The sequence below is a fragment of the Meleagris gallopavo genome, chromosome 19 (assembly GCF_000146605.3).
Source record: "Meleagris gallopavo isolate NT-WF06-2002-E0010 breed Aviagen turkey brand Nicholas breeding stock chromosome 19, Turkey_5.1, whole genome shotgun sequence".
In the NCBI taxonomy this organism is placed as follows: domain Eukaryota; kingdom Metazoa; phylum Chordata; class Aves; order Galliformes; family Phasianidae; genus Meleagris; species Meleagris gallopavo.
This window is the reverse complement of record NC_015029.2, coordinates 1,361,705-1,377,768: the sequence shown is the minus strand read 5'-3', so window position 1 is coordinate 1,377,768 and position 16,064 is coordinate 1,361,705. Positions and strand designations below refer to the sequence as shown.

General features: G+C 45.4%; 2 protein-coding genes across 13 annotated transcripts in view; one reads left to right on the top strand and one right to left on the bottom strand.

Moving 5' to 3' along the window:
* The window catches only part of FKBP15 (FKBP prolyl isomerase 15), a 26,112-nt gene extending 25,820 nt beyond the window's left edge, over nt 1–292 (bottom strand). For all 4 annotated transcript variants that reach the window (XM_010720747.3, XM_010720750.3, XM_010720749.3 and 1 more), the window contains exon 1: nt 128–292. In XM_010720747.3, the coding sequence (XP_010719049.1) occupies nt 128–180 (53 nt within the window). In that variant the 5' untranslated portion in view covers nt 181–292. The remainder of the gene's footprint in view (nt 1–127) is intronic.
* Nucleotides 293–439: 147 nt separating this feature from the next.
* Nucleotides 440–16,064, top strand: part of SLC31A1 (solute carrier family 31 member 1) — a 23,642-nt gene continuing 8,017 nt past the window's right edge. The window contains exons 1-3 of one of the 9 annotated variants that reach the window (XM_019621358.2): nt 482–499; nt 1,431–1,532; nt 12,607–12,668. Coding sequence is in view for 1 of the 9 variants with exons in the window: in XM_010720744.3 (XP_010719046.1) it covers nt 561–665 (105 nt within the window). In the remaining 8 variants the exon portion in view is untranslated. Of the gene's footprint in view, nt 500–534; nt 666–1,430; nt 1,533–4,925; nt 5,030–8,742; nt 8,826–12,606; nt 12,669–16,064 lie in introns of those variants that run through there. The other 8 variants (XM_019621360.2, XM_019621361.2, XM_019621356.2 and 5 more) reach the window with 8 other exon arrangements.

The window sequence follows — 16,064 nt, the reverse complement described above, 5'->3', positions numbered from 1 at the left end:
AGCTCCGGGACAAGCGGAGAGCCCACACGGAACACCGAACCTCACGGCCCGGCCCACGGGAGGGCAGCCGGCTGCAGCCTGCCCGGCCGCCGTGCTCTCCAGCGGGGGGCACCCAGCAGCCACTCACCCGGTGGCGGGGGCCAGAAAGTCGGTGTCATCTTCCTCTGCCGCGCCGAACATACCGGCAGCCCCTCAGCCCCGCGCTGTCGCAAACACCTCAGCCGACAGCGGCGCGCTTTGCGGCCGTACGAAGACGGCGGGAGGAAAGGAGGCCCGGGGGCGGAGCTTAGATGACACATCCGGGGGGGGGCTTAGTGACACATCCGGGGCGGAGATAAGGGGACAAGGTCAAGAGGGCATGGCTTAGTGTCACGTCCGGGGCGTGGCTTAGAGGACACGCTAAAGGGGCGGGGCTTAGCGGCCATGATCAAGGGGCGGGGTTCGGGGGGGGACAAGTCTGGGGGCGGGGCTTAGCGGACAGCCTCGTGGCAGTCTCGAGGTGAGTGACAGCGCGGGACCGTTTCGCGCCCTTTCTCTCCCCCCCCTCAGAGCTCCGCCGCATGAAGGGATGGCGGGCTCTTGCTGCTGGTGCCTGGCGGAGCCTCCGCAACTGCGGGGCCTCGGAGGGGAGGGGCTCACTGAGGGCTGCGGGCAGCGAGGCGGAGGTAGGGATTGAGCGGGGTGACAGCGCACAGCTCCGCATGGCGTTTGGGTGACCCGTCGCTTTGTCAGAGCAGAGAGTGGATGTTTTAGAGTGAAACTCGCATAGACAAACCCAGGTTTCTGTTGAAAAGAAGTATCGCTGGCGGCAGGAGCTCCCTCAGCAGATGTGATTCTGTGGGGAAGGGTTTGGGCCCCTCCTTTCTGTCCGCTTGGCAGGGTGCGTTTAATCCAGCTCTAGTAAATGACTCACACAGCGATGCTTTCTGTCATGTGCGCTAAAATCTGTTAAACCTCTTTTTCCCCTGCTCCTCCGCAACAAAAAAAAAAAATCGAAATCGATGTAATAAAATAATGCTAGAAGAATTAAGATTTTTCAGTTACTTTTGGTTGAAGGTGAAGTCCCTGCCAACAGTTCTGCGGTGCAGGGACAGGAAGGGGTTGGGAGGAATTTTTTTCTGTTCTCACTTTCTCTGCTTGCAGAACAGCTTCACATTTTGGATTATTGGGACACACTTTTCCTGAACAAAAGCTTCATGCCCGGGAAGGGAAGGTGCTGAGAATACTAATCTTTAACAGTCCTCTGGTGTAAATGAAAGAGAAGAACGGCCATGTTCACACAGAGTCTTCAGTCAGTGCCCTAAGGAGCTTTCTTTCAGCTCTCTTGCTTTCCAGTCAATGTTAGGTCAGAGAGGAGACAAAACTGATATATTTTGAAAGAAATATAATGCATTCTTCCCTCCTTTTTGACTTCTGTATTTGCTGCCAAGACTGTGCTGCCCAGCAGGAAGGTGTCGTGTCTGCAGGCTTCCAACCTAAGCCGTTCCATGATTCCTGCCTTCTCCACGCCTGTCTGAAGGTCACCCTGTCAGGTAGCTGTAACTTGCCTCAGTGTTGTGAAGTTGAGCTGAAGCAGATTGCCAGTGTGAGCTCCTCCAGGGATCTGTCAGGAGATCATTTGCAATCTTGGCAATTTTTCCTTAGAGAAGGATAAAAAGACTCAGTCTAGTTTGTTTTGTTTTGTTTTGTTTTTCCTCCTAGAAGATCCAGCGTTAGTAATCTACTCCACTGCCTTTTGTTTCAGTCTTATTTTCTTAAATGTTCCCAATCCAATCTCAGGGCACTTGAAACCAATGATTTTTTCATTAACCTTTTCTTCAGCTAAAAGCCAGAACCCTGTAATGCGAAGAATAAGGAAAGTAGTTACTGTAAACTAATTAACGTTCTGTTTTGTTGCGCTGCAGATTAACTTTCTAAAACCTTTCATTTCTTTTTATTCTGGAAGTTGCCTTTTCTGCTCTGGAAGCCAATCTAGAGGGGGAGGCTGTGATGAAATCTCTCTCTGTCTTTCCTCTCTGTTCCTGCAGACTCGGATGTCATATTCTCAATGTAGGTTTCTTCCCACCAGTTCACATCTGTGAGAATGCTGTCCCTTGAGCAGCTATGACTGCTAGTTAGAGCAATTGCTTATATTGAAAATATGTTGAGATTTTCTTCTTGCACTTCCACTTTGCATGCCTGTAACATTACAAAATCCCACAGTCTTTTTTTTTATGTCACAGATGTGAAAGTCATTTATAATCACTGTGCATGCACTGTTTGTTCTGACACTTGTCTAAATTAATATGGCAAACGGTGATAATTCTGGTCACAGGCCAAGATGTGCAAGTGACTGAGATCTTCTGTTCTTCGAGGATGCTCAGCAAATCCTGATATGAGGCCTGAGAATATGGGAGAAAATCAGAAAAAGGATGTAGCTGTTCTACAGCTGGCATTAAATGCACCAAGTTCTCTCCCATGACCTCAGGAGAACTGCATGACATTACAGAGCCTTCTTTTCCTGTGCATGCTTGTCAGTTATCAAAGATTCAAATCTCTTTCCTCTGATCAAGATATGTGAGCTTGGAAAATGACCTTAATGATACCTTTAGCTGATCTTTTGGCTAACTTGGGTAAGAGAAGGCCTGACAATCTTGGCTTTTTTTCTTTTTTGAAGACTTAATGCATCTCCTCTTGGGGGAGAGAGTGTGTATGGTAAATACACTTCCAGGCTTTTCTTCACATTATAGATAATTTAACTGGACTTGGATTTGTGGGATTATAAAGTACTTTCAGGCCACCTCTGTGATGCAGCGCACTTCCTCACGCTACGAGCTGATGCTTGTCAGCCTGCCAGCCAGCTTGCTGCTCCGGGAGCGTGGGGAAGCAGCTGTCTGGAAGGTACAGCCACGTGGTGGAAGGCTTCAACCTTTTGTGGAGTACTTGTCCCTATGACCCAGACTACTTCTTATCTGATTGCTGTTGGTGAGCTTGGTGTGGGGCAACCTGAGCAGCTCTTTGCTGTCTTGGTGTGTGCTGAGTGCCTGGCCTCAGTGCGCAGCTCAGCATGGCTGTGCAGCTCCTGGCTGGGTTCCTGCATATTGTGTCTGGACAGAGGCAGTGCTGAGAGCCAGGGATCTGATTAAGCAGTTCATACCTCACCTTACTTTTCCTGCTCTGAAAGGCTTTGTACTATAGAGATTTGACAACATATTGTCAGCTTGCCTGCATTTTCAAGCTTGCATCCTTTACTTGGGAAAGAAAAACACTAACAAATGGAGAGCAGACTGAAAGCTGGTGCTCCCAGCAGGCAAACGATCCCAGCTTATTCTCCTCCAGCCCTCAGGAAGCAAAGCAGCAGCACTGACATGCAGTGCTCCATGGGGGGCAACAAGATACCCTTTGTGTTTCTGATGTGGTAAGTCAACCCTTGGACATCAAAGTGATAAGGGAAGTAGCAGTGCAGGCTGCTGAGGAACACGCCCAGCCATAGGATATTATGGAAGTAAAATTCGCCTTAAGCACTGTTCTGTTTTTTCTCTATTGCATCTTTTATGGTCCCCTTGTTTGTCTGCACGCCTGGCTGAATGAACTTGACAAGAGACTGAGTCATGCTTTCCGTGTTCTCTGCCTGCAGAGTTTTATACAAATCAAGTTACCATCATGAGCCTGGCATGAGGCATTATCTCACAAGGAAGTACTGAATTGTTGTAATGTTTAAGGTGATGTCAGGTGAGACCGGAGAATGCTGGAAAAATGTTACAGAAACTGACCAATTGAAGCCTGAACAAGTTAAAGGAAAGAATTCCCGATGTTGGTTGTGTTTGTAAAGCCACTGTTGTGCTACTTGCTTCTTTGTGCAGAGCATGAACATCCTTGGTTATAAAATACCCTGCTATACACATAATGAAGGCTAAGACTTTTTCTTAGTGACGAAGTAGAACAGGCATGGCTCAAAAACATCTTTTGGCAATCTTGTGACTATTCTTAGTTTGCTGAATTAAGTAAAACTCTCCAGTACATCATGAGAATAGGATCACGTGTGCTGCGTACCAGCTGATTCCTTTTTGTGCAGTGCTTGAATTTGATCTTACTTGAAGCCAATGTCCCTGCAGTAGAAGCATCTGTATTGCAGAGCACAGCACTGCTGGACTTTGTGGAACTTTTTCACATTATTACTTTCATCAATTGCAGAGAAGCTGAAGAGTCGGGATTTGACTGAGACACATTATTGAATATTTTCTGAATATTGTCATCTTTTACCACCCTACCGCATCCCTGAAAACTGACCTGCTGTTCTGAAAATTTCACATTTCTTCAGAGTGGGGTCAATATGAAATGAAATGAAATGAAACTTGCTCAGTTATAATATCCAAAAGCAAGCAAAACACTGATTTCTTTGACAGAGAAATTAAAATTTGAAATGTGTCATGTGCAGTGTGTTTAAAAGTCATCTCTGCATCATGCTGAATCAATCTAGTAAGGCCAGAGAGTTCTAAAATCTCCATGAACCTTTGCAAAGGCCTTTAGCTGTTCCATGGAGCTTTATGTGAGTATCCCAACCCTTCCTCTGGTCCTGACCTGGTTGGCTTCTGTCTTCTGCAGGCTGCATAGGCCAAGCAGTAAATATTTATTTTGAGTCTCATGAAATCTTTGGCTGTAACAATAGGAATTGTCAATATTTTGTGAGGATGGTTTCAGCCATGGTAGAATGTAGCCAAAGTCCCTGCTGCTTCAACCCTCATCCTTGTTCTGAATACGTAGGAAAGGCTTAATATAAATATTTTCCAATGAGTAGATAACAGGTGGTAGATCTGGTTTGAAATAGGTTACAAGTTGGGCAATAAATGCGTTTAAAGCGGAGTAAAAGTGATCACGGTTAAATCTGACCAGCAGTTAATGATTAGCCTTTGATATAGATAATGATACTCGTTCTGCTTGTCAGCATTATCTCAAAGTTTAGAAACTTTGGTCTGTCTCAGGATTGTAGCCTGTTTGGAGAAGTCTGCTCTCCTGGAGGGCAGTAGATGGAAAATCTGTCTCTGGAATAGTAAGTACTTAGACTTTTTTTGTCTTTAAGTTCTGAATAATTTCTGCTTTGGATTAGCATCTCTGTAGCACTCCGAGGGCTTGAAAGCTAGATGAAAAAGGCAGTGTTTAAGGCTTTTTTCCAGCATGGTTTATTGTCACGCAGAGCTGGGATCAAAAACCTGTTGATGGCTATCAGTTATAGCTTTCCATGCCCTAGAGGTAATCTCGTCAGAAGAGTGTCATGAGACCAAGACTACTTCACTCTTCCAGAGGCAAGTTCCTTCCTAGAGAATGGCTTCATTCCCTTGCCTGTTTCTTGATATTGCAGGAGATCTTCTCTCTTATTGCGGTGAAAACCAGTGAATATAGGATTGTATTTTTGCCTCTTCAAAAGTGAAAATGTAGAGGTAGGCTGTTCTATGGACTATGGCTATGAATTTGTCCTCTGAACTCTTACAGGTATTGGCATGACTGTATGCCACATATGCCATACGCTTGCTGTTATCTGAGATCAGAGAGCAAAAGTAGAGAAGTGCCTCTGGAGATTTATGTGTTTTAGCCTTTAACCATCTGCTGAAACACAGATTGACGTCCTGGACTTAACTCAAAACACTGCAGAATGGATTTTGCTGATTATGACTTATGTTCTACCTTGCATTTTGCTCAGAAACAGCTTTAGGCTTCTTAAACTGGTGTTACAAACAATCAAGGCACGAAAGAATTTGTTTCTTGGTTCTTTTGTTTTATGGCACAGGTGGTGATGCAAAGTTAAGCGAACAGGCACGCATTGTACTCCTGTAAGCAGGGAAAACAGTGTTTTTCTAAAAGTCCCTTTTGCAAACTATCAGGCCATTAGTGAAAAGCCCACATTTAAAAGGTGACCCTGACATGCCAGGCTTGGAAATCCAAGTGTGTTCCCATGTGAGCTGACATCAACAGTGCATGGCTATTGCGGCAGGGCCTGGCACAGGCTGGAACAGACAGCTCCAGGGAAGGAGAGTGGTTGAGTGGCCGCCTTGTTGTGTCTGCACATGGGCCCATACCTGTTTGTAAACGAACAGCCACTTAACTGTGAAAAGAAAGGGAGGAGAAATTAGAGTGAAATGTGCTCTGGGGATTTTTATTCAAGGAAGCTCTCGTGTGTGGTAGATGCTGATGCATGATGAAGGTGTTGCTCTGTGATGAGTGTGTGACAGTGCTGGAGATGGAAGAGCGTGTATGAATTGCTTAGATCAATATGTTTCATATCATACGTGTGGAATGGATTCCAAAATTGGATTAACAGAGACTTTTGGAGAGTGATTTTCTTTTCCAGAGTCTAAAACATACCTGAAGGCCAGTTTAGAACTTGTATGACTGTTGTCTTTTCCTGAGCTAAGTCAGGATATGATGGTGAAAAACAGCCACAGGAGAAAAAGCTTATTTTCTATATGTGCACGTTTGTGTCTATGGCTAAGTGGTTATTAGCTGAACCATGAAATTAAAGCTATCTTTATTACCACAGCTCATTAGACATTGCCTGAGTTCACTGGAGGGAAGATTTCTCTGCCAAAGGATTTCTAGAGTGAAATGTTCAACAAAGGGTGCTTTTTGTTATGCTACAGATCTGGATCCAGGTCCATAAATGATGGCTTTTGCCCTCCAGAATATACAGCAGCTCCACATCATCTCTACAAGAACAGACAGGTCCTTCACACGTACAGTACATCAAACCACATGTGTAGCTGTTGTGCTTAGGTGGCAGTACGGTGCTGACCAGGCAATTTGCTCTAGCTGAGCCTGCTCGATTGGTGAAGGTAGACTGGATGATCTCAGGAGGTCTCCTAGACCTCAGCAGTTCTGTTACCAAAATTGCTAACCACAAATTCTTCAGATACAACATTAGGAACAGTAAGGCCAAGCGGAAGAAGGTCTGTCAGTCTTCTGAATCATGTGTTGATGGCTCTCCTTTATGTCGCTGTTTTATTTTTTTTACTCTCTGCATTAGTTCCATCTCCCTGAAACAGAGTTATTTATGATCTCACTGGATAACATTTGTGGTCTTTTGCCTGTATGAAAGGCCAGCTAAAGCTCTTTTAGGGCATGTTGAGTCACACTGCATTTTTGCAACTGTAGAAAATGTTGTTTGCTTGAGAATGTGCTTGTTGGCTCCTAGTTTCATTCTGTATCTCCAAAGATTACTTTTCAATCTTGCAGGATTTAAGGCCAGAAGGCGCCATCTGAGCCAAGTCTGGTCAGAGCTGTTTATGGTATTTATACAGACGTGTGTCTTCTCACTTTATCAAACTACACAGCAGTGGTTTATCAGATATCGTCTTGCAAGTATCTTGGCTATTGTTCCATGTAGATGGACTGCCTCTGCGTGTGGCCACTGAATGGTCACAAACAAAAATATAACTCCTTACCCTCTCAGCAGGGACACCCTTTGTGTATGAGGCAAGCTGTCCCATCAGTACTGCAGGTGGCTTGAACCTGCAGGAATCTGCTGAATTTGTGAGCACAGTGGAGAAAGTCATACACAAAAGTGCTTTTGTTTTTTTGGTTTTCTTTTTCAGACTGAAATTTTGCCTTCATTATGTGTATATAAAAAAAGTCTGTTGTAGGGAGAAGAATCTGTGCTTGATGAGGACGTATAAAAGAGGAGGAGAAATTGAGTGTGAGCTTCTTCAGAGATGGATTTTCTGAGGAAGCAGAAGTTGCCCAATATCTCCTTTAGGATAAATTTTCAAATGCAGATATTTTTTTTTATTTAAGATTAAAAAGTTTTTGAAGTGTATTGCAAGGCTCAGGGCTCTGCAGTGCTTCAGTTCCTCAGCATAGGAGAAGCAGCAGGATGTGCTCCATCTCACTGGTCACCACTCCTGCACTCAGTTGTGTAACATTACTGCCGAGCACAAGGAAGTATCTATTTATTCAAGAAGTTACGTAATCTTGGAAAATGCAGGTCACAAAGAACTTCTTTTCTGTCCTCTTCATCTCTTCCCAGCTACCGTCTCGTTTCTTTCCACTGGTAGCAAGGAGGGCTGCACTGCTCACTTCAGCTGACAAAGAAGCACTATGAAATTATTAGCAAAGAAGTCCTGACTGAACATTGTGCACAGTAAGATTGTACTAGGCTGTTCTGGCATCCCAGCCAGTCCTGTTGGACCGTTGGGATTGAAGCCATCCTGCCTTATCTCTGCTTAAATACAGCATGGTCGCTGGGGGCAGGGGAGGTCCTCAGGTTTCTGTTCCATGTGCTGAGTACTGGGTGTGCTGAGAGCTGAAGACCAATTACCGCATCCTGCTCTGTGCCCTTGATGATCACAGGAAAAGAGATGGAGCTGAGATAAAGCAACCTGCCAGACTGCAGGCTCAGGGTAATTGCTTCAGAAACCTTAGACATGCATGAGAAGTGCTGAAGAGGTTCTTCTTTGGATGCCTCCTGGAACTGCCTTTGATGGAAACTTGTTAGCACTAGCTCTGCATTCATGCTGCTGTTGGCTGTAAGGAGTTTTGATGTCTGACATGCTTTTGTGAGAGCCCTTTTTATAAAGAAGTGGTATCATAGCATCCTCTCTCAGGTTTTAGCATTTCTAATCCTGTAGCGCATCCAGATGAGTGATGGAGCTATTGTATGGCATCTCCTTTGCTTTGGGAGCTGTGGGACTGGCACTGCTCCTCAGGTCTGGTGTCTTCTGAGGTGCTTCCGTTCTGCTCTTCCAACAAACGTCTGTTCTCTTTGGGTGGCAGGAAGCAGGAGACAGCTGCCTCATCCAGCTGAATGAGAAGGAAAGGAACCAGCAGTGCACAGCAGCAAGTACGTGATATGAAAGGTGGGTGGTGGAAGAAAGAGAAATGAAAACAAGCAGGGGGGAAATACTGTGTATGTACAAAAGGGAAGAAGCTCTTTGTGGTGAGTGCAGAAATCCTCAGCGTGCTGCAGAGCTTCAGAGCTTTGGCACCTGAGTTGGCATGTGGGTCTCCTTGATTTGTGAGGGGAGCTCACTGGAGTTGAGTGCTCCTCTATCTAAGCTGTGACAGGAATGTAAGCAAAGGGGGAGGTTTTGTGCTCAGAGATGGGCAGATGGATGTTGGAGTGTTGAAGAGATCCTGCTTGCCTTTTAATTAGCACCACCTTTGTCACTGTTCAGATACACTCTCCACTGATGTAGCATCTCACCTTCTCTGAATACTGAGGCATTTGTTGGCGTACATTAGCAGTGAAACAACAGTGTGTGGCTGACATGTCTGTTCTGGCCTCTGCTTCTGGTCAGCGGGTGGGTGGCTGTGGGCTGGGAGAGCTGTGCTTATTTCCTGAGCTGCACGTTTGATTTGCTCAGCTTGTAATTATCAAAGCAGGCCACAGTTGGAATGTGCTCAGTTCCTTAAAGAAGTCCTACTGGGACTCTAGGTTAAAACTTAACATCCCTCAGGTTAAAAGTATTTGTGTTTTATCAGGGAGGTAGGGGATTATACTTGGTGTATTAGAATACTCCGTTCAGTACATGTTTCTAACACCTATTTCTCCAAAACTTGATCAGTATATCCTTCATGGCTGTCCTTTGTGTGATTAAGAACCATGCACACATGTGTCATCAGCCATCGTCAGCCCCTAACAGCTTTCATTATCTGTCTGTCACCCAAAAATAACTCCCTCAGGCCAACCTATTGTGGCAGATGTGTGCTCAGCAGTATCTGCAAAACCAGCACCTGTGGACAAGGCAAGTATTAGGGTGTATTTTGCAAGCCTGTATATCCTGTGGTGTTCACAGGAGCTGCCAAATCCAATTTCAGTGGCTCTCCTAGTGGCACATCCTTTGCTTTTGTATTTGTAGTGCCAGGACTGGGCTCTGCTTGCAACGGCATGGCAGTGGTCGAGTCAGATGTACTCACTGCTGTATTGTGAGCCCAAAAGCCAGTGGCACAACTTCAAAAACATTTTCACTTCCAGCACAATGTGCTGAAGAGACTGTGTTCTTCTCTTGGGTCCTGCAGAGGGAAAGGCAGCCTGGGGAGCAGGTGGAGGTGGTGAATCCCCATGGCTGTGGTCATTGTGGGAGTAATCTGAACTGCCCTATTGGTGACGGTTGAGAGGTGGCCAACACCAGCGAAGGAACTGTTTCAGCTTGATGTGGTTTGGGGCCCTTTGTGAGGACCACATTTGGGTCCTGATGTGAAGTTTCTGTGTATTACAGGTGCTTGAGCCTGGGCAGTAAATGTCAGGCTTTTCTTATGGAAGTGAGGTTGCAGCTAGGAGAACATTAGACTTTTCAGTTTTGCCACACTCCTTATGAGCATCCATCGTTTATAGCTTTTCCGTTTCTTGTAGTTTCGGTGTAGCTGGGCAAAAGGTTTGTCTGGAAAGGAGTCCCTCTGTTACTCAACCTCCCCAGCTCAACATTATTTTCTCCATCTGTAAGATCTCTTGCCAGCATTTAGTAGCTTTTCCTCCACTATTGTTGGTTTTATAGCTGCAATTTTGCTATGCAGAGTTGTTTCTGCAGCCTTCCACTTAATTGGGCCCGTTAGTAATGACATGGGCTGGCACGATATTCTGCTTCACGAAGTTCAGTGCATTGTCCTGTAAAGAACAGTCCGTCCTGAGATTTTTTTTCTTTTTCATGTTCAAAGATTTAGAGATTCCCTGGGGAGGCTGCATAAGCTGGAAGATTAGGAATGACCTCGTAAGCAGATCAAGCAGTCTCTAACAGAAGGTGCCCAGACAAGTTTGCTATGAAAATAAACTCCCTGCGAGGGACACGGCTGTAGCTGTGTTAGGAGGAAGAGCTCTGTCCCCTCCTCCAGTGTCAGGGATCATGCTGGATGAATGCAGTCCATTTTAACCTCAGTTGTGTATCTGAGTCTTGCTTTGGTTCAGTACAAAGGACTGACACTGATAGTTTTGTCAGCTCCTGTTAGCCTTAATTAAAAGTTGACTAATGGATGTAACTGCTGTGAGCTACCAAACGTTGTGCAACTCCTGTGTGAGGCAGCATCTCGGATGGAATCTGTGCTCTGAAGTTGGACTGCCAGTTTTTGCTACATGCAGGAGTGTAAAGTGATAATTTCTTGTAGTCTGTTTCTTGGGGAAAAACCATCCTTAAAATGGGAAGGACAAATATGTATTGGTACAAGTGCAGCTTGTGGGGAAAAAAACATAAGGAGTTGGAAAGTAAAATCCAAAGAAACAGTGGCAGCCAGGAGCCCTGAAAGGTAGAGCTTTGCAGCTCAGATGAAGTGTGAGAAAACAGAAATAGCAAAATGACTCACTTTGGCATGGCTCTTTTGGGATCTTGACAAGGCCCATGGGCACCCCTAACGCTCCCCAAGCACTGAGGATGGTGCCCATACTCGCAGAGTATTGCTTCCAGCCCTGGGATCTGGCCATCTGCAAAGAGCCTCAGCTTATCTCTCACCCTCAGACCTCCTAGCGTGGGCTGCATAGGCTTTGTTCACCCTCAAGTCAGAGTTTGTTGGTGTGTCCTTAAGAAAATAACATCTCTTAGCCTGGACAAAAAGTCAGTCTTATGCATGGTTTAGGAATGATAGTGATTCTGAGATGCTGTGTGATCTGTTGGCACCGTCAGCATCCCTGGCTGGGCAGCAGTGGTTCCAGCCTGGGGCCTTTGATGGAGGTGATGAAAGGATTAATTCTTCCATATGGCTTTCTCCCATTATGCCACTTGCGTTGTGTGTAATAGCTGCCAGGAGCCAGTCCCCACGTGCTACTCAGTTGACTGCATCTCCTTGTAACATCCTCACTGCCTGCAGCCCCCCTGTGCTTCACATTCTTCTTTTGAGGATGAACACAACGTGTTGCTGGTGATGTTTGCCCACCATATCCTGCACTCAAGCCAGACATCCTTCAGTCTTCTTCCTTCTAGATCTTCTAAAGCTTACGGAGGAAATGTGCCCTCTGCTTCTGTGTCTGTAAGGCACGTTGTATTAAATTACTAAAGAGCAATCTTCAAAGTGTGCCCATAGAGCTTGAAACAGGAGGGCGCTGGCTGGTGTTGCTGGATTCCCTTGTAGTACCAACAGGTTGAATTTGTGTGTCCCTCAGGTGTGCCTCTGAGCAGCTCTGAAGTGAAGCCTGAGATCCTGAAGGAGGAGCAGTAGGTCCACAAGCTAGGAAAGGAAGTGGTTAAAGTTGTCCAGTTTGCCAGGAAATGGAATTGACTGCAAGCAGTGCTTAGGTCTTACGACAAGCTTGGGCCATTCAGTGAAGGCCACGGGCAGAGCCAGAGAGCGGTGCTGTAGCGTGTGCAGACGCTCTGCTTCTCCTCCCTCCTCTACTTACTGCATTGAGGCGGGGGGGAAAGAAAAAATTGGGCTTGAGGCTGTGAGCTCAGACCTGAGGTAACTCAACTAGTCTGCCAGCCGGACTGCTGTGAGTAGAGCGCTGATAACTTTGGGCTGCCTTTTCCATTACTTACGTCTTTCATATGTAGCATTCCTTTGCGTCGTGCAGGACTGGGCTGTACGTGATGCACAAGCAAGAGATCTTTGCCTTTCCAACTGGCTGCTTTTAGTATTTTTCCCTTGGATTTCTCTAGAGTGTTTTCGTTTTAATTGTCAGTAAAGCTTACCAGGTATTTTTCACTTCTTCTTCAGAAGGAGAGAAGGACCCCCTGGCCCAGTTCTCACTATTGGAAACACTGTTGGAGATACGTTAGGTAAGAATCACTCCAGCAGAGGAGCAGCAGGAATCTGGAGGCTTCTACGCAGAGCCAGCTGATCAGCAGGGCTGTCCTGTGTGCTGCTGCTGCACGGAGCCCCTCTGCTAGCACTCTGCTGAACAAATCACTGGTGTGAGGGAAGCTGGAGAGGTGTTATTTAGAGATTCAAGTCCTATTGGGCAAAGCCAGTGGAATTAGTTTTATTTCTTCCTTTTTCAGAACTGGCGTGGGAAGGATGGGGCACTGTTTTGCAGGGAAGAGTTTGCTGCTGTAGTGAGCAAAATTCATCTATGTATTCATCTAGGGTTCCATCGTTAATCCTATTAGACTTCTGCTTTGGAGAGTGGCTTTGTTCCTTTTGAGTCTTACTCTAAGGAAGCTCTGTGTGTTGAGTTTCAGGCTGAGCTGGCTTGTAAAGCTTTCTGGGAGCTTGGCAGACCCTTCTCACGGTCTGTCCTGTTTCTGCATGTCTTGTGTTTCTTATTAAAAGCTGCATCACCTTTGGGTAGCTGGAAGGGAGTTTACCATGGAAAAATATATTTGATGATTTACTAAAATTTGGCAGAATTCTGTGTTAACTCTTTCCAGAGCAAAGCCACAGTAGATTGGGAACCTATCACACAGAGTGTACATAATGGCAGTTGTCTTGTGGCTGAGACCTGCTTCAGAAGGCGGCTTTATGTTTGGCATCTCATCAGGTCCAGCTCCTTTATCCTGTTTCTGTTGTGTGCTGGCACAAGATCCCTATTTTTCCTTCATTTCTGCATTCCCTGAAGCTGCTACCATGGCCTCCCTGCGTGCATGAAACTGGAGAAATGTTTGCAATGGGTGAAAGTTAGTTCTGATGCTGAACCTGAGCTAATAGTTTGTTGTTGCCAGATCCTGTTCCCGTCTGCAGGATTCTCCTAAATCATACTGGTTTGCTGAGCTGTGAAGGTGTCATTGCAGTTGAGGGATAGAAATCTCTTGTGTGAACAGAGCCTGCCTATGTGCTGAGGTCTGCCAGCTCAAAGCAGCACAAGTCCTGCACAGAGCTCTGGGTTTGGCTGTTTTCTCTGAGAACTGGAGGGGTCGCAAAATGGAGGCTGTGGCTTCTCTGGTCTGAGACGACAGAGCCCAGAGGGAAAGGAGTCCTGGGAAGAATTTCCTCATTCTTTTGCCCTGTCCCACCCTGTTTGTTTTCTTATGCAGTAGATTACTGCAGAGTGAAAAGAAATCTTTGTGTGCGTGTCCCTGGTTACAGTGCAGCACCTAGGCAGGTGTACCATACGGTCTGCACCTTCAGGTGTGCAAACACTGAGAAATGCAGGAGCCTGGTGCAGCCTCTATCTGATCCAGATCCCCTGGCGCTCAGGAGCCCACCCCAGTGCCTCTTTCCTTCTGTGCAAACACGAAACAGGCAGCAGTCAAGAGATCAAGTCATCTATTCAGACAAAAATACCTACTGTTGAAATGTTGAGTTTGCACAAGACTTAAACCTATTTAGAGAATTTGCTGCAATAGAAATTTGCATGTTTGTGGGTTTTTTTTTTTCTTCCCAGTTATGGAGTCAGACTTGTTAAAAAATGGTGACTTTGTTTCATGGCCAGTATAGCTCCATGTCAGTCAGCTCCTGTCTGCTAAAGCAAACCAGAGCTTTGTGACTTGAAATATTTGCCTTTAATCTGTTCTTCCTGCTGTCCCAGATACTGTTTTTGAACCCAGGATACAGTTAGAGACCTGCCAGACTGTAACTCAGACTTACTCCACTGGGTTACTCCACTGGAAGTGATTTATTGTTGAACAGTTTTAGTCCACGTGTTACCAGAACATGTAGCAGAAAAAAATGGCTGCAGTGTCTCGGTGTAGCTTATTTTCTCTTACATTACTAATTCCCGTGCTTTTCAGTATCTCACAATGTGTCTTTCAGTGGTAGGTAACTGCAGCAGGGAGATGGATTTGGTGTCAGAGCACCAGTGTGGAAAGTTGCTATGCTGGTGAGCATCAAGCATGGCCTTTCTAAGCTGTACAGGACCCTGCCCAGCCACATGTGAATGCTGCCCTTGTTGGTAAGGCTAGTACTTTGTAAACATTTAGAGAAGGCACATGCTGTTTTTCCTTTTCTGAAGACCAGTGACAGTAAATTAGGAAAAACTGGTCACAAACCAACCACAAAGGAAGTTTTTAGCCTGATAAAGAAACAGCTTCTCTGGAACCTGCGGAGTTTGAAAGAAGCGTAACATTCTGAAATGAATGAGTAATAAAATTGGACTGTAGTCATTAGTGAGAGCATGTAACAGCCAAAGCAGAAGCTATGGGTCAGTCAACTGAAAGAAGAGGGAAGAGAGATTTGGGCCAGAGGAGAGGGGAAGCTCTTGGTTTACTTCATTCCTCTCATGGGACTTATCTTTGATCTCGCAGTTTAAACCATGTTGGCTGCTCTTCCTTCTCTGCTGCAGAAGATGTTTTGAAGCGTGTTTATCTTGGCAGATGATTCTTTTTCCAGCTGTTTGTATTTTGGAACTTCAGTTCTAGCTCTTGAGCATTTGGTCTCAGAAAAAAATGGGATCTTAAAAGCTTTGCTGTGAAATTTGTGCTATTTGCTCTGCAGGTGTCCTTTGGTAATGCTTATCTATGTCAGGTGAGCTATTTATTGCATTAGTTTATTTTTTTTTTCCTCCTTCTGAACATTTTTCTGAGCTGTTTTTCTGGTCTCAATGTCTAAGTAGAGATTAGAGATGATACTGGGTACAAGATATTAGCAGAAGTGTGGACAGGGAATACATTCTGCTTTTAGGCAGGACCAATAGACTATGAGGTAACTTTCCAAGCAAGTTATTGTGAAGGAGCCTGATACGGTAAGAGATATGCTGCAAACTTTATCTGCACGGAGATGTAGAAAATAACCTGAGCCATCTGTTGTTGATACAGCTAATACTAGCTGACTTGAATGCAAACAGGTACTTAATTCCATTCATTAATGCTGGTGTTTGCAAGGAGTGTTAATTCTTTCTCTTGCTCTCCTGCACTGTAGCTTCCTTGTTCCCCTCAAATCTTCAGCTTCTCTCATGGCTCTTTAACTCCAAAGCCTTCGGAGGCCACCTCCTGTCCCTTCTGCTCTGCAGGGACACAGTGACTGTCCTGAGCCCCCAGCGATTCCCACACAGCTCTGTTGTAAGGTCACTGTCACAGACTGAAGCAGTTCCACTGGCAGCTGCTTGCTGTTTGGGTTTTTCGTTTGCTAACACTGCTTTCAGTTTGGAAACCTTTTCTAGAGTTTCACTTTGTAGTTTCAGTCTGAACCCATCTGTTCAAACACCCAGTGTCTTTTAGGTTACGATGCTCTTTTCTCTGCAGAGATCATTTCTCTAGAAGGACTAGTGCCCATCTTATCTCTCTCCTTTTTTTTTTTTT